At 33.8% G+C, this 25,809-nt stretch overlaps 1 protein-coding gene across 29 annotated transcripts in view; it reads left to right on the top strand.

The window, feature by feature from the left end:
* LOC111059297 (protein unc-80 homolog) overlaps positions 1–25,809 on the top strand; it is a 177,154-nt gene that overhangs the window by 111,298 nt on the left and 40,047 nt on the right. For all 29 annotated transcript variants that reach the window (XM_039432683.1, XM_039432677.1, XM_039432690.1 and 26 more), the window contains 8 exons: positions 10,118–10,325; positions 11,071–11,263; positions 12,118–12,296; positions 16,456–16,704; positions 17,340–17,472; positions 17,728–17,868; positions 18,378–18,571; positions 23,213–23,323. In XM_039432683.1, coding sequence (XP_039288617.1) covers positions 10,118–10,325; positions 11,071–11,263; positions 12,118–12,296; positions 16,456–16,704; positions 17,340–17,472; positions 17,728–17,868; positions 18,378–18,571; positions 23,213–23,323 — 1,408 coding nt within the window. The remainder of the gene's footprint in view (positions 1–10,117; positions 10,326–11,070; positions 11,264–12,117; positions 12,297–16,455; positions 16,705–17,339; positions 17,473–17,727; positions 17,869–18,377; positions 18,572–23,212; positions 23,324–25,809) is intronic.

The raw sequence follows: 25,809 nt of genomic DNA, 5'->3' as shown, positions 1-25,809 counted from the left end.
GCCCGTTGGTTGCCGTCCCTATTCTTCTATCCTCTCCGGGTACAGCGGCACATTGGCTGCCGTCCCTCCTGTCTATCCTATCTCTTCCTACTATACTGGAGCGGAACCGAGGCCGTAAGACCAATACAAAATTACCTCGAAGTGGTGTCATCAGAGAAGAGAGCGACCTTCACGCTGTCAGAAGCACCAGGAGGTACTGTCCACGCCAGCTGAGGCACAAAGAAGAAAGAAGAGGAACTTCGACTTGCCTCCTTTCCCCGCCCACATTACGACCGAGCTAAGTCATCCAGGAGCAACACCTGGGTATCAATCACCCACCTCTGAAGCTACTCAGGGTGTACGTGATAACTTATGCAAGCCATATGTGCTGTTGCCCCGCCTTGTTGGAACCATACACTACGTATCTATCTCTATAAGTTGACGGCGCAGATCTGGCAAGAAATATTCTTCCAACATATCCAGGTACCGTTGTGCATTCACTGTGACTGTTCTGCCATCGTTTTCTTCAAAAAAATAAGGACCAATGATCCCCTTTTCACAAACTGCTCACCACACAGTCACACGTAAGCTATGATGAAGCTCTCTGCCAGTATTTGAGGATTGTCTGCACACCAAAATCGTAAATTCTGTTTATTTACTGCTCTGTCCAAGTGGAAATGCGCTTCATAAGGATAACTGCATTGTCATTTTCTTCCAAAATTTCACTCATTCTGTTACTAAATTGACACACTGTCTCTTATCTGCTTGACTCAATTGATGACATACTGCCAGCTTCGAAGGATGGAATTTTGGAATTTAAGATCTGTGACCAAAATCTTTCGGAATTTTGGAATTTAAGATCTGTGACCAAAATCTTTCTCACTGTTGATGGGCGAAGTCCGAGTGCAGATGCCCGCTTCCGGAGCGGCTAGGACTCTGAACTGTTGCAAGGCGCACTCTTTCAACAGCCTCAGGGGTACTAAATATCCTGGCAGCTCCAGGAGGTTTCTTCTTAAAAAAAAGATCCAGTTGTGTTAACATTATGTAGTCTATCCAACGCAATATCGTGTTATGATCAAGGATAGCACCATGCCGTGCAACGTTAAAATGTGCATAAAAGTCTCGCTGAGTCTGAGTAACTGATTCACCATTTGCGTAAAACCGTCGCATGATGAACGTACGATGCTCAAGGTTCCACATCTCGGCTACAACTGAAACTGAAACTGCACGCTTCCCCCTCCACAGCACTACAACTTCCCGCCGCCGCCAATCGACATTCCTTGTATACTACGCAAGTCAAAAACATATTCATTTCCCAGTAATCACCCTATATTTAAAAATTATCATTAACAATAAGCAGTTCGTAATGGAAAAAAACATTGAAGAGTATAGTAATAGATTTGACTTTATCTCTGTGCGCGTAAAAATATACAAAACAAGTGAAAAATGAAAGAGTAACAGTTCGGGCTTGCTCTTCTACAATAACTTCCAAATCCAAGCTTCAGATTGCAATTTTTTTGTGAGATAATTTTATAGATCTACGAAGATAGACAAGTTGCAATATTTTAGTTACTTGAATTGTTTCAACTCTGTTCCTTATTCCTGACTGATATTAATCTAAAAATGAATATTGATGGATTCGGCTGTTTTCCCTTTTCCAATATAATTTTAATGATAATGTATTTAAAATTAATAAATAGATATTGGAATATATCATTGAACAAAGGATAGGAATATTATATTATGTTTTTTGTGCGATAAAATTATTTGATTTGTGTAGGTACTGGTGATAAAGTTGTAAAATTAATCACTGCCATTTTGTTTCTGACGGTGTGAATTCTGAATGGCATCATGAATTATTCTCAATAATCATATATTCTAATCAAGATCACCGAGGTTGAGTGGTAGAGAGGACTAAAAACTTCTAACTTCACTAAATAAAGATTTTTGAATTTAATTTCATCACCCCTTTCAACTTCGTTGGAAGAAGTATCTCGTGAAATATATATTTTCAATCTCGTTGAAGATACAAACTCCTTATGAATTTTATTAGATTTATTGGTAAATCTCACTCATATTTCAAGTTTACGATTACATTTTCTTCTGTTTTGAGATAATCAACTGTCAGAATAAAAAAAATCTATAAACTTATAAATCTATATAACTTATTGAATGCACAGTTCAACCCTGAGATCTCAGTCACCACTGAACCAATCTTCAAGTTTAATACGTTCAAATTTGCCGTGCTACCAATTTCTCCTAAATCGGTTGGATAGCATTTCACACCTATTAACCTAAGGATAGTTATCGGCTCCAACGTAATAGATTCTTGATAAACTATGAATGGATCTATCGCCTATGAATGAGAAATCCAGTTTTCAGAGCAAATCAACTTATAATCTTCAGAAGAATTTTGGCAATATACTACACAAATACACAAAGAACAATATCTTACACGCTTAAGCATCTAAAGTCACTACAAGCTAAATACTTATCCAATTTATATAGTTGAAAACAATGGCTATAGGCTTGTATACACACAAATCAAAATACACAAACTTAGAACACCATAAAACTGTTCAAAACTCAATTTAAAACATTAATAATCCACTTAAACAGAAAAATATTCAGAGAGCACAAAATCAGAACACACGCTGCCAGCCATTATTTTTTAGAGAGACGGAAGCCTGGCAGGCACAAAGGTACAGAGCAAACCAACTTCAAACAGTGTCGATGTCATGGACACGTCACCAAAAAAAATTATAAATTACAAGTTTAGAATTCACATTTTATATTTGTTCTCAATAAAACTTTATTTTGAAATTGTTATTTTAAATTTTATATATCATCTCTATTTAAATAAACCATTTATCTGTTAATTCTGTCAACTCAGCCTCGGTGACACCATGGAACATGCAACACAATCATTTACGATAAATTCTCAGTCAAAAAGTTGTCCGTATATCGATGACTCTGATATTTACTATAAAGTTTTATAGATCTCAAATTGAAGATTCGATTCCAATCGAGAAAAAATGTAATATTACAAATACCCCCCTCTTGACATAAAAAATTTTACTGTTTGAAAATTTAAAGAAAAAAAAATTACATTGACCCAAATGGAAATTTTTGAATTGTAAATTCGAGAACAGTAACAATTTTTCTATAAAAACATTACATTTTTTCCTATAATATTGAAAATTATTATAAAAATTCATCAATAGCATTTGTTATAGGTTTCCAAACAATATTTCAAAGTATAGAATATCAAAATTACTTTTGATTTAGCTTTATAATTTAAAGGAAAATATCTCAACAGAAAGTTTAATATATAAAGAATAGTTTTTTGAAATTGCACATAAATTTAATAGATAGAAAAATTCAATTTTTTATTGCATAAAAGAAATTTAGTATGTTGAATAAAAAAATTATTATTATTATTATTTTTTTTTTTTAAATGAATTGATGAATTGTTACATTTAATTTTCACATAAAATTTCAATAAATCAAAAAATGTTCATTTCTTTCACTATTGACGCGGTTGATTTTATCGATGCACATTTTGGAAAACAGTCCATTAAGGCACTCAGTATGATTTTCAGTTAAGTGTGACTCCAGTGTGATGACGTTAGTGTTGGGCTGATCCGAATACTCGTAGTGTTGGGCTGATCTGGATGCACGTAGTGTTGGGCTGATACTTGTAGTCGACTGATGCATATCAAACTCGATACAGGTGACATCTCAGTTAGCATTGCCTCATGCTTGTAGTAGACGGCTGCATACCAAACTCGATACAGGTGACATCTCAATTAGCATTGCCTCATGCTTGTAGTAGACGGCTGCATACCAAACTCGATACAGAGTATGTAAATTTTGTATCATATTTGTAATTATACAATGTACATTTCAGGCTTGTAATGACAATGTAATTTGTTTTTCGGAAAAGAGATAGACGCTGCATACAGGATTAATTTAGGTGAGGATTAATTCAGGTAAGGTTTGGTTTTTTGATATTTTCAGCTTTCAAGGTTTAGAGTTCTGCATACAGGAATAATTTAGGAGAGGATTTTTTGAATCAATTCTTTCATGATACTGTGACTGTTATTCTGAATTCAAAGTTGCGAACGTGAACATGTCATTGGCGTATGCTTTGGTGTCGGCATTGGCATCGGCGTTGATATTGGCATTGGCATCAGCATTGGCGCAGGCATTGGCATCGGCACAGGCATCGGCGTAAATATTGGCATTGGCATCAGCACAGGCATCGGTGTAGTTATTGGCGTAGATATTGACATCAGAGCAGATATTGGCGTAGTTATTGATGTAGATATTAGTGTAGATATTGGCATTGGCATCAGCATTGGCGCAGGCATTGGCATCGGCGCAGGCATCGGCGTAGATATTGGCATTGGCATCAGCACAGGCATCGGCGTAGTTATTGGCGTAGATATTGACATCAGAGCAGATATTGGCGTAGTTATTGGTGTAGGCATCAGCGTAGATAGTGGTGTAGTTATTGGTGTTGTTATTCAATTGATGAGTCACACTAGTTCGAAAATCACCCAAATGTTCTTAACACTCTTCATGGCGTTCACTTGTTGTCGATTTCGAGATTCACGTGATAATTATTTCAATGTTAATGTCCACGCTGTACCTGTTATCTTAAAATGCTTATAAACTAAAAGGAAAATTTTGATTAGGCTATCAATACAATCTAATACACATGAAAATTATTTTGAAGTATATAATCAATGTAAAATTGAAATTTGTTAACATCTTATTATACAGTCAGCAATACATAAATTGTGAAATTTGGAGACATCAATTACAAAATTTCACTAAAAAAAAAATAATTTCATTTCCATTTATTCATTGTTCAAATATTTTATAAAAAGCAAATTATTCAATATTATTAATCATCGTTTGTTGGATACTATAGTTTATTTCGACTTTTCAATGTTCTAAACACAAACTACATTTCATGACAAAACTTTACTATCAATCATTAAACAAGAAATCATTCAAAACATCAATAATATTTTGCTTCAAAGGCAATCAATATTCATAAGTAATCTGCATCTATGGCAATCAACATTATTAATCAACACAAAAAATATTATCTCATTACTGCCTCTCTAAGTCATAACCTCTGTTATTCCTTCTTTAGGCAATAATGGGTTTCCATCTCAAAAAACAATCACATACCAGCAAAATTCTAATCAACAAACCCCACTAAAATTTCTACATACACTCCAGCATCCATTTCAAACGATAATCAATCATATCAAAATTTATATAATAAACAGTTTTAAAATTTAGAAAAAGACATCAATTACAAAAACTTTAGAGAAATTTTAACCTTTAACTCATTTCAATTAATAATATAACAAGACGTTTTTATTCAATGAAAACATTATTCAAGTTAACTTTCATTAATACATCTCATATATATAGCTACACAATTCATTAATACTTTCAAATTTTAATGTTTATTTATTATAACAAAAGAATTTATACATAAGAATAGATTTCAGCATGTTCTAAATTGAACCATTTATTTTTTAAATAATTTCATAATTTAAAGACTGTATAATAAATACAAACATTTCAAGATTACAATACAAAGATGATCAAGATGGATAATGGGTAAATAAGTTCCCTAAAAAATACAAACAAGAGAAAAAGAAAATTGGGTAAATAAATTTCCTAAATAATACAAAGAAGAGAAAGATTAATTAGAGCCTATCCTACATGTCAGTACTGAACTTTCATAAGGAAGTATATTTAATAAAATATACTACTATGGAATTTTGTAAATTCCAAGTATGACTCTAATTTGTTATAATTGTGAGCTATCACTCCCACAAAAACAACTGGTGAAGGGAAAAAAATGTTGACTATTGTGACTGGGTGGAGAGTTCCTAGATGTCTGTAAGGCAATGTGATAGCAGACTCTAGTATCGGACCACAAAAACAAAAGTATGCAAAAGTTTTTACAAACATTTGATGTTGCAGTCTTAAAGTTTTTATATCGCAAACAAGTAGGTCAGATAATCGAGTCCAGCCATATGTGGTTCACGCCCACACCTCTAAAAGAATCACACCTACTTGTCTACCAAAAATCCAAAGTATTGGACAGCAAAAAAAAATAAAATGCAAGATGGGTTAAAAGCCCAGAAGAAAACTATAACCTAATTACATATGGCTTATGGCACAATATGCAATGAAAGATAAGAACATGGGACATAATTTTGCTCTGAAAAACCTAATTACCTAATATGATACCTGAAAAAAAATAGACATAATTAAAATATGTAATACATGATGAAAAAATATACCGCAAGCAAACAATTATTTACACTACAATGGATAGATTTTAGAAAAGTTAAGTTTTATCAACAATTTAAAGATTAGAAAAATAAACTACTATTTTAACTTCTAATATTATTTCAGAAGAATACAAATTTAAATGACTATGGACAAGATTGGTTAAGATATGCATCATAGAAGAATTTTACTGAACATTACACAAAGACAGGAAAGAATCGAAATTTGAAAAGATTAAGGGCCAAGAAAAATAGGCTACAGGAAAGAAAAAAGACACAATTATGGACTCTTACCATACACTGTGTAGCGATTATGCTATTCTGAATCCCGGCATAACACAGGATTCCTAATCATTGTGTGCTGGGGAATACCCTTTCATCATGTGATTCACAGTCATCATCTTGTAAGTAAGTAACTTGAAACAACCTTTGAATACTAACACATCAATGGAGACTTTGTGCTTTGTTTTCTTCAAGAACATGATTTTATTTATGGGTTCATTTGTTTCAACAAAGCCATTTTGCTCACAAAAGTCAGTCATGTTCACTAGATAATGCTTTGCATACACCTTTTCAATTTTTAGTTGAAAGTTGAATTCATCAACTTGATTCAAAGCAAGATTCATTTTGTTGACATTGTTCCTAACCTCTACAGAAACCTGTCTCATGTAAACATTCACTTTACTTACTGTTTTCCTAACTATCAATTTGGCAATACTACTTTCTTTACTGTTGACTTTCAATAAAGACAACTCCCTACCTACTACATTACTCAATTTTACTATCTCACTAGGATTTACTTTTTCAATAACATTAACTAGGCCTACATTATCTGAAACTTGAACTAATTGATCTTGAATCTCAACACTACTATTATCCTGCTTCAATTTGTTTTCATCTTCATGATTATCACTCAATGTTTCATGTGCATCTTTTAATAGAAGGTTTATACTAACCTGCTCTAGTCTTATACTAGTACATTCTTGCTTCATATCATCAAACCTAGCACTTTGATATTGTTTCAAATCATCAAACTTAGCATTTTGCTCATCAAATCTAGCATTTAGCTCATCAAACCTAGCATTTTGCTGATCAAACTTTTGTGTTAAGAATGCTATAAGATTCAGATCATTTTTAATGTTTGCCATTTTGCTAGTCTGTACAGATAATATATTCATTAGGACTTGATCTCTCTTGAACCGATTTCCCATTCAGCAGTATACCATTCATAACCCATCAAGATATCTATCCTACTAATAATTTTTCATAACCAGGGATTTCATGGTGTACCATTTGGGACATATTTATTTTGTAATTCAGTCCCACCACAGGAGTAACATTTGCCGTGCTACCAATTTCTCCTAAATCGGTTGGATAGCATTTCACACCTATTAACCTAAGGATAGTTATCGGCTCCAACGTAATAGATTCTTGATAAACTATGAATGGATCTATCGCCTATGAATGAGAAATCCAGTTTTCAGAGCAAATCAACTTATAATCTTCAGAAGAATTTTGGCAATATACTACACAAATACACAAAGAACAATATCTTACACGCTTAAGCATCTGAAGTCACTACAAGCTAAATACTTATCCAATTTATATAGTTGAAAACAATGGCTATAGGCTTGTATACACACAAATCAAAATACACAAACTTAGAACACCATAAAACTGTTCAAAACTCAATTTAAAACATTAATAATCCACTTAAACAGAAAAATATTCAGAGAGCACAAAATCAGAACACATGCTGCCAGCCATTATTTTTTAGAGAGACGGAAGCCTGGCAGGCACAAAGGTACAGAGCAAACCAACTTCAAACAGTGTCGATGTCATGGACACGTCACCAAAAAAAATTATAAATTACAAGTTTAGAATTCACATTTTATATTTGTTCTCAATAAAACTTTATTTTAAATTTTATATATCATCTCTATTTAAATAAACCATTTATCTGTTAATTCTGTCAACTCAGCCTCGGTGACACCATGGAACATGCAACACAATCATTTACGATAAATTCTCAGTCAAAAAGTTGTCCGTATATCGATGACTCTGATATTTACTATAAAGTTTTATAGATCTCGAATTGAAGATTCGATTCCAATCGAGAAAAAATGTAATATTACAAATTAAAGGGGATTATGAGTAAGTTTGTACAAATGCATTAAAATTTATGGTTTATGTAAGATCCAATTATTATTTAATAATTCGTCCATTCCACACACCCAACCTAAACTTTGCTGTAACATCATTGTCGAATTCCATCAATTTCAAACAGCTGATGTGTACAATTTGAAAATTTGCTCGGCTTACCATATTATGAAGTAAGGCAAAACGATAGGAGCATTGGAGGTTTTCAAAACTAGGCCGCAGGCACTTTGCAAGAAAAAAGAGAAAAAAAAGAGAAAAAAGATAGAAAACAAGAAAACTAGAATCAGAAACAAAAAGAGAAGAGAAAGAGAATGAAATAGAGAAAAAGAAGAAGAAGAAGAAGAGAAGAAGAAGAAGAAGAAGAAGAAGAAGAAGAAGAAGAGAAGAAGAAGAAGAAGAAGAAGAAGAAGAAGAAGAAGAAGAAGAAGAAGAAGAAGAAGAAGAAGGGGAACAGCAGAAAGGGCACACAAGAAGAAAAATAAGATGAAGAAGAAAATAAGATGATGAAGAGAAATAAAAGATAGTACGGTAGAAGAAAAAGAAGTGGAAGAAGAAGGAGAAAAAGAAGATGAAGAAGAAAAGAAGAAGAATATAAAATAGGCAAACATGGTTATTTGTAATGACAACACCTCCTTACATTTTGAAAAAAAGGCATCCTGGACATGTGGAATGAATGATCAAAGTTTCAATTTTGCCATTGCTTTAACATAGGGATCGGTGAGTTGAAAATTTTCACATTTCAAGTTATGATTCGACGATCAGCTGTTTTGAAACATAAATTATATTTTTCTTATAGAGAGAACATCTTTAATTATAGATTAGATTAGATTTCTTTATTTATGTATGTTACAATATTTACTGGCTTATTCACTAATTTACATTAAATGACAATAATGCTAGTTATTCAACGAATTTCACAAAGTATAAATAATTAATTAATGAGAATAAATATAGAAATGCAATTAGAATAACGATAGTATAATAATGTGATGTAACTTCATAAATCGGCGTTTTTAGCGTCGCGTTAACTGGGCTATAGTACTTCCATAGTAGTACGCACTAACAACGCTGTGTATGACTTGGTTCAGCGCTGCCAACGCCGCGTTAACGCCGCGGCATTAGCTCTCGTATAATATGGGCCTTAGGGCTCCTGGTGTTTATAAGAATTAAGTAGTTGAAAATATATATATATATATTTTTTTTATTTATTTACCAATTCACTAGAAATTTACAAAATAACACTTATCAACTAATATACATTGGTGTGGCTGGAAAAAGAAGCCTTGAGCTCCAGCCACGAGTTCGAAAATATTCTTCAAATTATTGGTACATTTGCCGTGATAATATTCTAAAATACAAACTAAAAGATAGTAAACCAAAAACCAAAAATATGTATAAATAAACACACAAAATCAATTCTTAATCAAAAATCAACAAGCCCAATAATAGAATATAGAATATCACCCAGCTGAGTAAAACAGGCCCGTTTGTAATTCAATCGGTGTATAATTAGATTATTGGATGTACCTCCTGGCTGAGAGGCAATCAAAATGAGCTAGTAGAACCACTGGATGTACTATATGAACAAATCAAACTTACCTAATGTGGTCAGGTTTTCTAGTGTTGAATGTTGTACATGATTGTGATTGCAGGTTTCAAGTACTGTGGAAGCAGAGATACCAGGTGTGGGCTCGAATGGAAGAAGGGGCTCAGGTGACGTTCAAAGTGCCACCGCCTGGCATCGAGTTCACTCTGCCCTCTCCGAAGATCGGCATCGAATCGCTTCCGGTCGTCGATCCACCCTGGATGCCGCAAGTCAAAACCAAAGTCGAGGAAGTCACCATCAGTCAGGAGAGTCATGTGAGTAGTTATCCACTTCCTTGTCCGTCAATAAACTCGACTCACTATTTCAATTAATTTTGTTATAAAATTTGTAGTTTATTCCTACATTGAAAAAGTCTCTTTCATCCTCATTATTATGCACATTCACAGAAATCTTAAGTTGAGATCCAAAAACATAATTTACTAAGTTTGTAGAATTTTAAGTTCATTCAAACACACCCCGCTCGCTTTTTTAGTGTAGGTAGTGTATGCTATCCTACATGTCCATATAATATAGTGTTCAAAGGTTCAGTTATCTATTATGTAATGTTACTTACTTTAGTTACGGTACTTTTTCATAAAGATTTTGAAGAAAATCTTCAATAGTAAAATTTTATGCTCTGTCTGAACTCAACAATTTTAATATTCAAAATTGAATCAATGATAAAATGGAGGAAATACTAGAATCAATAGTAATATTCTGTTTGTTCTATATTTATATATTTTGAATACCAGACTGTAAAAAAACAATGTCTCGTTGTCTAGAACGAAATTTTCCAACCATAAATTCCATTCATTTGAATGCATTGTTCAAGGTGGGTTCATCTCAATAAAGTTTCATTAAATTATTCAATGTTACTCGCTCAACTCAATCAGGGCACCACCCTCTAATCATTCAGTTTGAATAATATCCATGTACAGAGCTACTAAAGTTCATCTCTTTGTTCTTATGAGATTTTAAAATTAATCATAATGTCGGTTGCATCCCTTTTTTGCTCTATAGAGATCTCTAGTGACAGCTACAAAAACACGTAAGAAACAGCAAACAGAATTGATCAAGTTGGCACTGCAGCAGCGTGAGGATAAAAAGCGAACCGAAAGAGAAAATTTCCTGGTCACAACAATTCCAATCACTGTTCAAGCTGCTTATGAGCCGAGCCTTCACCATGCTACTGCTGGCGATGACCATGAAGAAGGTATTCATTCATATGAACTCCTTGATTATTTCCATTGTATTATTCTCTCGTAACTTATAGTTTTCCAAGACATTTGTTAGAGTGGTCCGTGAGTTTTGAGTTGGCTTGATAGAATACAACATATCATATTATTATTATGCGTATGGTATGAAGCAATGATAAAATCTCATAATGTTATGAATAAGGTGCGAATCCACAATTATCCATTATTGAGAATACATTTCATGAAAATAATATTACAACTCAGAAGTTTACAGCTTAACGCCAAAACAAATCTCATTTACATCAAAAGTATGATACAAATGTATCATTAATGGAATAGCTCTACAAAATGGAACCTATCCAATCACGTAATTACATGTAATTCGAGTTTCTCCATACATTAAAATGGATGTGAATGATATTTTATTCTCCCGTGTTTCTCTGGCGAGAATTCGAGTTTCTCCATACATTAAAATGGATGTGAATGATATTTTATTCTCTCCCATGTTTCTCTTAATTCGAGTGAAAAGAGAATAGATGTAGCACTACCTACATTCAACTACCGTTAGGCTAGTAGTTTTACACTCAGCACTTGGACTGTTTTCTCAAGTATGTTTGTGTGAAACTTATTGCACTTGATACCATTGAATTATTTTAAAATATCGTGTTCTGCAAAGCATTTCTATATGAATTGCAACTTCATTGACAATAATAATCTATATCAAAATCGCATTATGAGAAATTGTTGTGTTCTATCGTGAGAATAGATTATGATTTCACCGGTATTGTTTTTCAACGTATGTTAAATGATTGTAGTGTAATTTAGCTTATATTATTATACACTTGATAATTCATATATTTTTGTGGGCTAGTTGCAGCAGGCGATGAAGAGCAAGTAGAACCTCCTCAAAGGAATGCATCGCATCATATCCACTCGGCTCACTCTCTGTTCCCCTCTTGTCTCTGTTCAGCAGTCATTCAGATTATAAATCTATTGGATGACGCTGCTGTTTCCCCTGATGGCTGTGCTGTATATGAAGTCGCCTATAAGGTTAGTAGGCTGTCTTATTTGTTCCATGTTTTTCAGCCATAGGCGAGGGCGGAATGGCTTCTTGAGTGCAGCAGAAGAACTTTGCGCAAGTATTCCACATTAAATTTTTCCTACAGTTACCATTGAATATGAAAAGTGGGTAATTATGGGTAAAATTCCCTGAAATCCATCAAATGTGTGTGTGTGTGATGCTGTTATTAATAACAACCTTAATTAATTCATTTAAGAATTAATAATCCAATTTAAGTTGAAAATTCTCAGCCAAAGTTCTCATTTTTACTCATTCAAGAATAAAAAAAAATACAGATAGAACAAAAAATTCACATTCAAAATACACGCCAACAGCTGATTAAAGATGGCTGCAAGATGGCTGAACCGACAAGCGCGCGACCTAGTGGGAAGAATCGTACCTAAGTTTGTTTCATCCAGCTTAAAACTACAGAAACAGGATTCAGAAATTTAGACTTTTGCTCAAATTACCGAGAAAAATGCTCAAAGTAAACTGAAAAATAACATAGACAACAGAGAATATTTATTGTAGTATTGTTATGTTTTCTATTATTTTTATTTATATGAATATTGAACGGTAATCATTTAACCTCAAAATTCGAATTTTATAATGTATATTTGTTACTTTTCTCATTTCTTGCAGTTGAAATAATAATTATTATCAATAGAAAAGAACTATTATTTATTATTAAATGATGAGAAATCGTAAATGGTGATTATTTAATTATGATTTAGATGAACATTATTCTTGTTTTGGATTTCTAGATTTGGATTTTATCATAAATGTAGGGTAGCCATTGAAATGATTCCTATCTAAATCTAACCACAGTCATTGTTACCAACTTAATTTTTGTTTTCGTGCAATAATCCTCCATATAACCCACCAACTATTTTGTGTTGCCATGTTGCAAATCTGGAGTGCAGAAAAAAAAAACCCGCACTAGAGCGGAAAAGTGAATCTTTGGGTATTGTAATCAGTACAGAAACAGCAACTTTCCGATGTAGCTGTAGGAAAAATAAATTATTTATAATTTCCTCAATCTGGAATAATTATAAATTGAAATGATTATTTCCAATCCAATCACTAAATATATACTGTACACTTCTGAGATATTCCAGTTAACACAAGTAGCCAGAACTCGTACCCCCAACTATCGAGTACGCAGCTATCTAGTATCTTGCAGGTTGTTAACTAAACAGTAATAACTTAATATTCCCTAAATTGAAAATATTAATTTTCTTTAATAAGCTCAACATGAGCCGGATGGTGTAGAGGATGTGGCTGATAAATTTAATCAATATTATGTGAGTGTAGGTGCTAACCTTGCTGGGGCTTTACCAAATATTACTGAAGGACCAGTTAATGATGCAGATTTCAGTGTGGACTCACACTTTGAACTGCTGCCAATTACTGATGCTGAATTAACTAGTATCACAGGTGACCTTAAGGGAGGATCCGCGCCTGGAATTGATAAAATTCCAGCTCTTCTAATAAAAGAAAATATTGATTCATTGAAAGTACCATTACTACATATTATCAACTGCAGCTTTTTGCAAGGAGTATTCCCTGATACCTTAAAAGTAGGAAAAGTTATCCCCATATACAAGGCTGGCCCCAAAAATGAATTCGTTAGTTACAGACCCATAAATTTAGTCAGTACCATATCTAAGATTATTGAAAAAGCAGTTAGAATTCAGTTAGAAAAATATTTAATAAACAATAGCATACTGTTCGAAAACCAATTTGGCTTCAGAAAAGACAAAAACCTTAATGACAACCTCTTTCTTCTCACTAATCAAATACATAGTTCTATTTCTGATAACAGAAAAGTACTTCTCTCATTCATAGATTTATCCAAAGCTTTTGACTCGTTTGACAGAGGACTGCTTTTGAAAAAACTGGAATATATTGGTATTAGGGGTACTGCCCTGAAGTGGTTTGAGAACTATTTCTGTGGAAGGTACCAAGTTGTCTCTATCTTGGATAAGGAGAGTGTACCACGGTGTAACCACTTTGGCGTGATTCAGGGAAGCACTCTGGGCCCAATACTGTTTTTAATTTATATAAATAATCTAAGCAGGGTGGATATTGAAAATGGTCGTCTATATCTATATGCAGACGATACAGCTTTGTTGTTAGAGGGGAAGAGCTGGGATGACGTGTTCCGTTCGGCTGAGCTCGGTTTGGGTGTTGTAAAGGATTGGTTCGACTTCAACCGACTTACTATCAATATCAGTAAAACAAAATACCTCCCTATTTCTATCAGAGCCAATGGTGACCCAATTGGTCTAGAGCTGAGGTTACACACCTGTGGCGCACCGAATGTTAGTAGGACAATGCAATGCCAATGTGAGCATATTGAGCGGGTGCAGGAGTACAAATACCTGGGTGTAATATTTGATAGTCGACTAAAGTGGATAAACCATGTAAATTATACGAGAAACAAGCTCAGAAAATTTATTTATGTGTTCTCTTCCTTGAGTGGGATACTCACACAGAATATAATAAAACAAGTATACTTTGCCTACATCCAATCAATCTTACAGTACGGTATCATAGCATGGGGAGGTGCGTTTAAAACTATTTTATCTCCTCTATCTATAGTACAGAAACTTATAATGAAAAGTGCCCTATGCAAGCCAAGAACATTCCCATCAGACGCACTATTTGAAGAATTTAAGGTATTCAACGTTCAACAATTATATATAAGAACTCTAATCCTGTACATCTTTAAACAAGATCCAGCTTTATTTCCATATATTCAACACAATTATAATACACGAACAGCATCAAACGTAGGTATTGGTAACCCTAGACTCACTTCAACTTTCTCTTCCACTTCCACATTTTATAAAATGCATTTCCTCTTCCAAAAATTACCAGTGCACTTGAAAACACCTGGCAACAGGAGAATAAGCCATTATAAAAAGATGGTCAACAATTGGGTGTCTTCTCTGAACATTGAAGAACAGGAAAGAATCCTAGTGTCACCTTACTCTCATTGAAATCTGAGTCACATATTATTATTCATGACATTCTGCACAAATGAAGATATTCTTTTGTGTGTGTGTGTGCGCGCGTGTGAGTGTTGGAATGGATAGTTTTTTCTACCACAGTCTAGTAGCCTGTTAGTTTATTGCCTTTTTTTACATGATTAGCCATCGTTCATCCTTATCAATCTCATTATGCTGCCCATAATATATTTTTCTTTTCTCATACGTATATAATTTTTAGTTTTCATTTTCCACTTAGATTTACTTATTCATGTGAAATTAACTTGTATTATTTTACTTTTTATTCGGTTTTATACTTTTCTTTAAGTTGGTTTAAAATAAGATTTTTCACAACTCGCTTCTCTATCACAGGCATGTGCCCATAAGAGAAGCCTCCAAAATTGTTTACCATATGTACTATTTATTGTATTGTAAATTTTGGAGAATAAAGAATTTCAATTTCAATTTCAACAATCGTTCGCATATACAAATAGAATTGGTTGAATTTGAATAAGCACATTTATTCTATCAGACTTGCACAAACATACCCAATGCCCCGATTCAACCCCACAAACATACCCAATGCGCCATATGCCCCGATTCAACCCCAAAAACATACCCAATGCGCCATATGCCCCGATTCAACCCCACAAACATACCCAATGCGCCATATGCCCCGATTCAACCACACAAACATACCCAATGCGCCATATGCCCCAATTCAACCCCACAAACATACCCGTTGCGCCATATGCCCCGATTCAACCCCACAAACATACCCAATGCGCCATATGCCCCGATTCAACCCTTTTCCGATCCAGTCTCAACCACGACTGACTTCTAATTGAACAACAAATTTGATCTAATCGCAATAATAGTAATGCTACAATTCACTATCAGAGTGCAGCACAAGACTGGCACACAACTCGCGTATCCACCTACAATGAACAGTACGCCTAGCAACCATTCTCAAAATTTTAAAAACAATACTATATGTTTCAACAGAGGAAAGATATAAGTTAATTTGACACTTAATTAGAATTCCGATATAATAATTATATCTTCTTTCTGCTGGCTTCAGAGTATGGTAGTGTTATTTAGTTTTGAGTATTGTATTGGTAATACTCTTGTCTAATATAATTTCCTTTTTATACAGGTAATATGGACTTGCCTTGTTGAGGACAGTGCGCTGTTTTTGCGTTATGTTCTTGAGAGACTGACGCGGGAGAAACAGGACATAATGTTCAAAATTCTACGCCACCTGATCAGATTCGTGCCGAGGCTACCACAGCAGGCGGCATTCACACTCTACAACTACATCATCGGCTACGTCATGTTTTACGTCAGGTCTCCACAAGAGGGAAGCCAGCAACTTATTGGCTCAGCTTTGTCTATCCTTTGGATGGTCAGTGTTGAATCCCTCGTTATATATATTGATCTTTATTCATGCTTCTACTCATTGTCAATAGTCTCTTGATTTTCTCTCATTCTATTAAATTTCCATCCTCCCAGGGAATATAGACTTACTCAATAATTAGCCGACCTTATTTCTTCATAAAGTGGAATTGGGGTTTATTTACGCATATCTTATAAGAAATGCTAGTCTAACAAAAACCCAGTAAATGGTAAAACTTCATTGAGAACTGCTCTAAATTAAATTGGCCTGAATATATTGAATTCTCTTATATATTACAATATCACTTCACATTTTCCATTGCATCAGTGCCTTAGAATGGGAATGAATTTTATTCTTCTCTGAAATTCCACAGTAGCGCAATCAAGCAACAACAATTTTGTTATCACTTTTTTGTGTTACATCTCTTTATTTTGTCACATTCATCTATTTTTAAAATTTGAAGATGATTCTTTTTTGTTGTTGTGAAGAATCGAATCAATCATTTTTAAATTAGAGCTTTAAGATATTTTGGCATTTCTTATTGTAACAACTATAGTATTCTATCAATAGAGTTTGTCAAGTGAAGAGCGGTTGAATCTGGACAAATGTATTTCATCACTGATCCTGTATTATAATATTTACAGGTTGTACACAGTGTGCATGGGATAATGTTCAAGGACTTGAAACAGATATTGAGAAAAGAACAATGTGATGCATCGATTCTTCTCACTGCTAATGTGCCATCGACAAAGAAGATTATTGTTCATGGACCACAAGGTAGGCTAATATGCTACGTTTGTTAATTTATTTTAAGATTTTAAGAAGTTGTCTTGCAAGAAGGTAGTTTTGTTTCAAACAGCATTATTTGCAGGTTGCGTTATTGAATTATACCTACGCTAATACTATTTTATTACACAAAGCTCACTCACTCTCATAATTTACAATTTTACAATCATCAACTAATAATTTTCTTAGATTTTTGTTTCTGAATATTATGAGTTTCTTCATTCAATGCTTTGTTTTCCATTACAGATCAGGATGATGGAGGTATTCCTTCTCAGTTTCCTGTACAAGAAGACACTCAGTTTCTTCAAATTTTGAGAGAAAGTTTGGACTTCTTCACAATTGATGAGTCACAGCACAAAGAATTCTTTTTGGTCGATCACAAAACACGTGAGAATCAGTTATTTTCCGGTAGCAACAACATCTTTTGATGAGAACTATTTTGTGAAATGAATTGTTTACAATAAATTGTTCTACAAATTATTTTTGTATGATTTGTGAATAGTTGACCTTGTAGAAGAAAAATAATGGTAAGATTGAAGTGCCTGGAATCGGGCAGTTAAAAAGTTGAAAATAGGGCATTTTAGGATATTCATAAGTTCCTATCAAAGTGTTCTATCCAGTTTTATCTGTGTTTCGAATCGTTCATTAAGTGAAAATCCATTTTTAGTTTGAACTAATTCATTTCCTTTGATGTGTCATACAATAATTATTGGATTATAGACTATTAGTTCATATTTCATGATCGAGTTACATAGGAATCATTTAGCTTTCTCTTGCAATTTCATTCATATTCTATCTCATCCCATTACTCAACTTATAATCAACTTATCAGCTCATAGTAGATCCAAGTAGTAGTGAGAATTCCAATTATTAATATACTCTCTAAATTCTTCCAGATCAAATTCACAACCCGAACTCATATGTGCGTGACTACTATTTCTTCAAGCGATCTCAATATCCTCAACTGCAATTGGTTCACATGAAGCCAGACGAAGCATTCAATGCTCTTCAGAGGCAAGAATTGATGCACAAGTTTGTCGAGATTGGAAAAGTGCTTCTTACTTGGGCTATTTTGAAGAATGTTGACATGGTAGGTGCATGTTTTTCTTAATTCAAAAATTACTAATGATACTATATGTCTCTGATAGATTAGTTAAAATCTAACTTCATTTATTTCTAGTACAATAATTGAAAATTATTTTACCAAGACTGGAACGTTAGTTCATCTTTAACATACTTACTAATTTAATAAAACACAATGAAATGAGTGATTTTTATTTTATTGCAAAAATACAATTTTTACACTTGAAAATGGCTCTTGAAGAGTTGAAACTAGTAATGTTGCAATAAAATAACTGCCAGTCTGGGAGTTACTGCCAGATCAGGGAGGATGCCATCGACGTGTGTCAGAGGGGCCTGCTCCGATTGTCGTCAAGTTCATTAGGAGAACCGACAAAAACACGCTGCTACAGAAGAGGCGAGTGAAGCGCGATTGGCTGTAATACTGATCAACCTATCTATATCAATGAGTGTTTGTCGCTGTCAAGAAGGAAACTTTTCTTATTGGCTAAATCAGCGCACAAGGAACACCGTTTTAAATTTCTTTGGGTGAGAGACTGTAAAATTCTAATAAGGAAGCAGGAAAAAAGCCCAGTGATTGAACTCAAATCAAGTGAACAATTAGATACGCTACTATCTCAAAGCTCATTTACGATTCATGATGTTAACAATTCAAAGGTCAATGCAAATGTATATTTCAAAATCTTTCACTATTTACAGGACTATAGGCAAGACCAAGGAAAATATTAACTTTCATTATATGAGCTTACTAAAAATCATTGATTCAATTAGAGTTATTTTATTTCTGATTAGTCTATTGCCGATAAATGATATAACTGTTCTATCTGTCTGCTTTCCTTATCCATTGCTATTTTCAATGCGCTAGAATATTAGGAGTATCATTAGGAATGTTGATTCGTTGATATCATTTGTAAGCACATTGTATACTAAGCCTGATGTGATAGTTCTGACTGAGGCTTGGTTAAAGGAGGGCGATGATAGTCTTTATCAGTTGGATGGCTATCAATTGTCAACGGTGGCTGGCCGCACACGGGCTGGTGGCATCGTTTATTCTAAAGATAAGCAGCCTCTCACTTGTTAACAAACAAATGTACTTATCGAAGGAGCTGACTCTTTAATGTTCGACATGCTGTTGGGAGAGTCTGTTTACTGTACTATTCTGGCTACGGTATCTACAGGTGGCATAGTCAACCTGTTGCTGACTTCCTCAATAGTTTTTCGAGCGTAATAGCTGGAATAGGTACTAATCGTACTGCAATATGCGTAGGTGATTTCAATATTGATTTGAACTTGGATAATGAGATAGTTGAAAGATATAAGAGTATTTTTAGTGGCAACGGTTTTGAGAATATGATTAACTCAAATACGAGAGTGACAGACACCACTTCCAGTTGTATTGATCACTTATTAGTTAGAAGTAATAAGCCACTTATGAATGAGGCCTTTCAATTGATTCTCAAATAACTGACCATCGAAGCATTGGTTGTTTATTGGCATGCACTTATGAGCATACTACCCACAATGTCAGTGATGAGAGAGTAATAGCTGATTACAATATATTGTTAAATATCCTTACTGGGGAGTCGTGGTCGTCCGTGTACTCGGCTGATTGTTGTAGGTAATAAATCATTTCACTCTTTTATTGAAATACTGATTCGATTGCTGATAGTAAAGTAACTCTTGCTCGTCCTAGTGATCGCCGCTTGAGGAAACTGAAACCTTGGATGACGGATGGGCTCTGTCTGGCAATATTGAATAGAGATAAACTAAGGAAAAAAGTATCAAGGTCGCCTAACGATGCTCGACTTCGGCTTCAATATAATAATTTCAAGCGCAAAATTTATCTTTGGGTTAAGGAAACAAAGGAGAGATACTACAGTAGGCTGTTTGAGAAGGTCAAGGATAATTCCAGAGCTCAGTGGAGGGTCATTAACTCTTTAGCTGGCAATAATAAGGCGAAAATGGGTGTAAAGAGTCTCCAGATTGATGGTTAAACTGTTGACGACCCAAAAGTTATTGCTGAACAATTCAATGAATATTTTGTTAATGTGCCTAATTCATTGTCTCCAAATACAGATCAAAAGGAAGCATATAATAAGGTGCGTACAGACTTTCGCTCTGCTCCGCAATCGAACGTCACTCGAGCATGATCGACCGGGGAGCAAGAGTGGAACGCGAGAAGAACTAACATCTCCCGTAACGTTCATGATCGGTGCGAGGGCGGAGCGATGGCGGAACGAGGGCGGAGTGTGCGCGGAGCGGGTTGGAGGCGCGTATATCTGTACGCACCTATAGAGTTTTTAATGCAAATCACGTTTAAAATTCTTTCTTTTGGTCTCCAGTATCTTGTGAAGAAGTAGAATTATTTATCTCAAGACTGAAAGGAGGTACAGCGACTGGTGATGATGGTATTTCTACAACTCTGGTCAAGACAATTTCACATGTTGTTTCTCCTGTGCTGGCTTACATTTTCAACAAATCATTCAATATGAAAATCGCTAGAGTTATTCCCATCTTCAAGAAGGGACAAGCTACATCGATTGGCAATTACCGACCAATATCTTTGTTGTCAGTTTTTTCAAAGATGTTTGAAAAAATTGTAAAATTTAGATTGATTAATTTCATGGATAAGCTGAATGTGATTTCTGATGTCCAATTTGGTTTTAGGGAAGGTCTGAGCACTGAGATGGCACTTCGGAGGTTCATGATGCTGGTTCATAATAGTTTGAATTCTAATGATAAAAACCGAGTCACAGGTGTCTTTCTTGATATAAGAAAGGCATTTGACACGGTTAATCATGATATTCTCCTAAGGAAGATGGAAAGGGTTGGAATAAGAGGACTGGAACATAAGTGGTTTGCATCGTATCTGGAAGAAAGGCATCAATATGTGGTCAAAATGGTCAAAAAAGTTCAGTGAGGAAAATTAATAGTGGAGTACCACAAGGTTCGGTCCTTGGACCAATATTGTTTCTTATCTTCATTAATGATCTGTACTCGTCATCATTCAAAGGAGAGTTTACAGAATTTGCGGATGATACGGCCCTAACCTACGGTGAAAAAACAACCCATTTGCTGATGGAGAGTGCTACTCACGATGTTGAAATGCTGTCATTGTAGTTCACGTGTAATAAGCTGAGTCTGAATATTGAAAAGTCTGTTATTGTTAATTTTTCACTGTCTCAAGATTTTGAAATGCTCACTCCCATTAAATATCATTCAATTGATTGTCAGGGGCGGCTAAATGATTTTCCTTGTAGCAGTTTTCCACAAACGGATGTTGTGAGATATTTAGGTTTATTGGTCGATGAAAAGCTCAGTTTTAAGCAGCACATCCTATCTCTTAGAAACTATTTATACATGTTCATGCGCAAATTATATTTTTGAGGTCTCTGTGCTCATTGAGTGTCATGAGGCAGATTTATTTTGCATTTGTGCACTCCAGACTAAACTATGCTATTACTTGCTGGGGTAGTACTTATCATACTCATGTGAAGCCGCTATCTGGATTACAGAAGTCTTTTGTAATAATAATGATGAAAAAACAAGATTGCATGAATCCTTTCCTCTCTTTTTGAATTTAAATATTCTGCCACTTAGATATATGTACATTTTTAGAGTTACGCAGATGTTCTTTAATAGGAGTGGCAATGCTGGCGCAGTTGTGGATACTATTCGATCATCATCACGACATGGTAATAGAGCTGAAATGCCAACACCAAGATCCACCATGTTCCAAAAATCTTTCTTGTTCTTAGGTCCAAAATTCTTCAATAATTTGCCTGACAATGTAAGATCTTGCCAATCGTACCCCTTGTTCAGAGAGTGGCTATTCAGTCTTCTTCCAGAGGCGGTCGAAGCTATGTTTTTTGTTGTTCAGTAAGAGATCACATTTCTCAAATTCTAAAAGTTATTTTACTTACTATTTTTTCTGTTGATAGCCTTCATCTTATATTCTTTATTTGTTGTATGACTTTAATTTTTTGTTTCTCAAAGCCTTGTAATTCATTTCCTAGTTCTAATTACTGGATACTTCATGTAAGGAATTCTATAAACAAATTGATTTTTTTACTATAAGTGAGTTTCTAGGGTCTACAGCAACTCCTCCATGCGTACAGGGAAGCTTCCCTTGCATGAGAGTATTTTTCATTGTCAAGAGAATTAAATGTATATAATATTCATAATTGTATTTTTTTATTATTAGATTTATTATTTTTTATGCTCTAGATGATTGAATATTATTTTGTATGCATTGTTTTTGGCAATAAAGTTTATTATTTATTTTTATAAATAAAGGATACTTGATCATTTTATTGTGTTTTAACAATCAGTAGCCTAGCCCTTGAAATAAGAGTGAATATTTCTTACTCTTATACTATATTTCTCATACTTACTGAATGACACAAAACTTAACACGAGTTAAAGAGTGAACTCATGTGAAACTTCAATGATCTAGAACAATAGTTTCCAATTTTCCTCAGCGTTTTCACTCAATTTATGATTTAAATGAAGGTAATACTTGACAATTATTTTATACTTCGTGAAACTAACTTATACAGTATGTCTATTAGTTTCTGCTAATCGAATTAATTGTCATGATAGACTTGTTAAAAATTCATATTCAATTTGAGCTAGAAAATTGCATTTTCAGGTTGTGCAAAGAGTTGTATTTCTGCACGAAGAGCTTATGAAGTTGCCATCGTTCCCAAGGAAAGCTTTGGAAGCAGATTTGGACCTTTATAAAGGCGGAGAGATGGGAAAGGTAATCCACTTTTTTCATCAATTTTCCGTTACAAACTGCAATTATATTCACTTGATATTTTATAAATCGACTAACAGTCTATTTCTAGACTGCTTATACTAGACTGCTAATTTATACAATATTCAGGTTTTTCTTTGAAAAAAGCAAACATTTCTGTTTTCCAAGAGCTTCCTTTTTACAAGAATATCATAATAATTATGCTTGTAACTTATCATAGTTCCTCAATTCAGCAAAATTTAATTGAAATTTCAAGTTTGATGTAATTTTTGACGAATAATCAATTGTGTTTAGACACAGTTAACGCTTTACATTCATACCGTGTAATTTTTAAAACACAATTCATGATATTTATTTTTCAAGAGTTGATTCAATTTATGGATATAATCCAAGAAAAACAACAAATTACTTTTTACCCAATAAAAATATTCTATCTTACATGAATTCAAAAATAAACAATCATGAGAAATTCAATGAATGAATAATACAATACTTTATGTATATTTATTTTTTTCAGCAGGTAACCAGCAGTGATCCGCAAGGGTCTGATTGAAAACTTGACCTACTGAAATCTTTAAGGATTGAAAATAGGCATAAATAACCATCCTCGATAAATTAAGAATCAATATGCAAAATTCCAAGTTAATTAGTTGAGCCAATTGTTTGCTTTATTTCATAAGCAAAATAGCAAACAAATAAGCAAAACTTAAACTTAATTATTAGATCAAAACTTAATTTATCTTTATTTTGGCGACTGCTGGCATAAGTAAGAACTTGAGAGCCAGCAGTGAGTTTACATTATTAGATTTAACAAGTTTAGCGCTTAACTAAAATTTGTAGAATACTGATTCTATTTGGCTTTTTAAATAATTATATATATATATATATATGATTGAACATCATCAAAAACTTACGAATAACTAAAGAATACTTAAGAGTAACTAAATCTATTGTAGCGTTAATTTAAAAAAGAAATTCTTGTTTATCCACTCTTCCACAGTTTTGTGATATTACCAGTTGGTTTTTCTATAATGAAATTTGACGGAACTAAGTTGATGAAAAGATTACAGTAATAAAAGAATTGATGCCTACATGTAGTGAGCTTGATCAAATGCATATTGTATCTATTGAAATGATTTACTCGCATATTGTAAGGGGTAGTGCGAGCTGAAAATAGAGAGTGATTCTTGTTTATGTAGAGTATCACGGTTTTCATGAACGTTTGCCTCAATGTTGGTACATCAAGTTCAGTAAAAATATCTCGGCTTGGGTACAAACGTGGTCTCCCTAGAGCTGCTCTTATAATATGTTTTTGGAGGACAAACAGTTTTCTCAAGTGCGTATCAAAAGCTCCACCCCACACGTCAATGATATATTGGAATAAGGAATGTGCATATGCAAAATAGATTTTTCTTTTCTTATTATCTCCCTGTTTTTAATTTTATTTATTTTATAGAAAATATAGATGAGATATTTCAATTTTGAGCAGAGGTACTCTAGGTGAATGTTCCATTTGATATGGCGATCTACAAAAATACCAAGATATTTTATAGATTGCACTCTTTCCAAAGGTATATTTTCGTGGGCGACCTCATTCATTATTTGGGTGCCATTGTTATTTTTCTTTGATTTTTTTATAGAAAGTTCAAGATCTATTGATGGTTGACCAATAACGGTGGGTGAGAAAGTTATATATTTAGTTTTCTTTGCATTTAGGGTTAGTATATGATCTTCAAGCCATTGTTGAACTATTTTCAAACCATTATTTGCAACTTTGAACGTTTCTTCCCATGTGTCTCCGCTAAAAATCAAAGTTGTATCGTCGGCGAAAGATAAAATAGTACAATTTCCAAGTTTTAATTTTAACAGGTCGTTTACATAGATGAGAAACAAAATCGGGGATAGTACTGTCCCTTGAGGAGTACCGAACTGAGAGGTGTAACTGATGTCTGTCTGTCCATTTAAAGTGAGATACTGTTTCCTATTCGACAAGTAACTTGAGAATAACTTATTCACAGAACCTCTTACACCCACCCTGTCCAGTTTATAGAGGAGTATGTTGTGAGGAACTGTATCAAAGGCCTTGGATAAGTCCATAAAAATAGCCAGTGTTTTTTTGTTTCTATTAAAGTTATCAAAAATTATATTGTTGAGATGGATTACCGCATCTTTGGTTGAACTATTTGCTTGGAAACCATATTGATTGTTGTCAATGATTTTATGTTTATCTAGGAAACTCATTAATCTGATTTTCAGAATTTTTTCTAGTATTTTAGAAATATTACTCATTAAACTAATCGGTCTGTAACTATCCGGGTTTCCAAGGTCTCCAGTTTTTGGTAATGGTATAATTTTAGCTTCTTTGAATTTTTTAGGGAAATATCCTTCGCTTAAACATTTGCTAAATATATGAACTAAAGGTGAGGTTATAGAGGGTGATATTTTTTTGAGGAAAGGTCCTGTAAACTTATCAACACCTGGTGTAAATT

Source organism: Nilaparvata lugens, chromosome 7 (genome assembly GCF_014356525.2).
Source record: "Nilaparvata lugens isolate BPH chromosome 7, ASM1435652v1, whole genome shotgun sequence".
Taxonomy (NCBI): Eukaryota; Metazoa; Arthropoda; class Insecta; order Hemiptera; family Delphacidae; genus Nilaparvata; species Nilaparvata lugens.
This window is presented reverse-complemented; position numbering and strand designations above follow the sequence as displayed.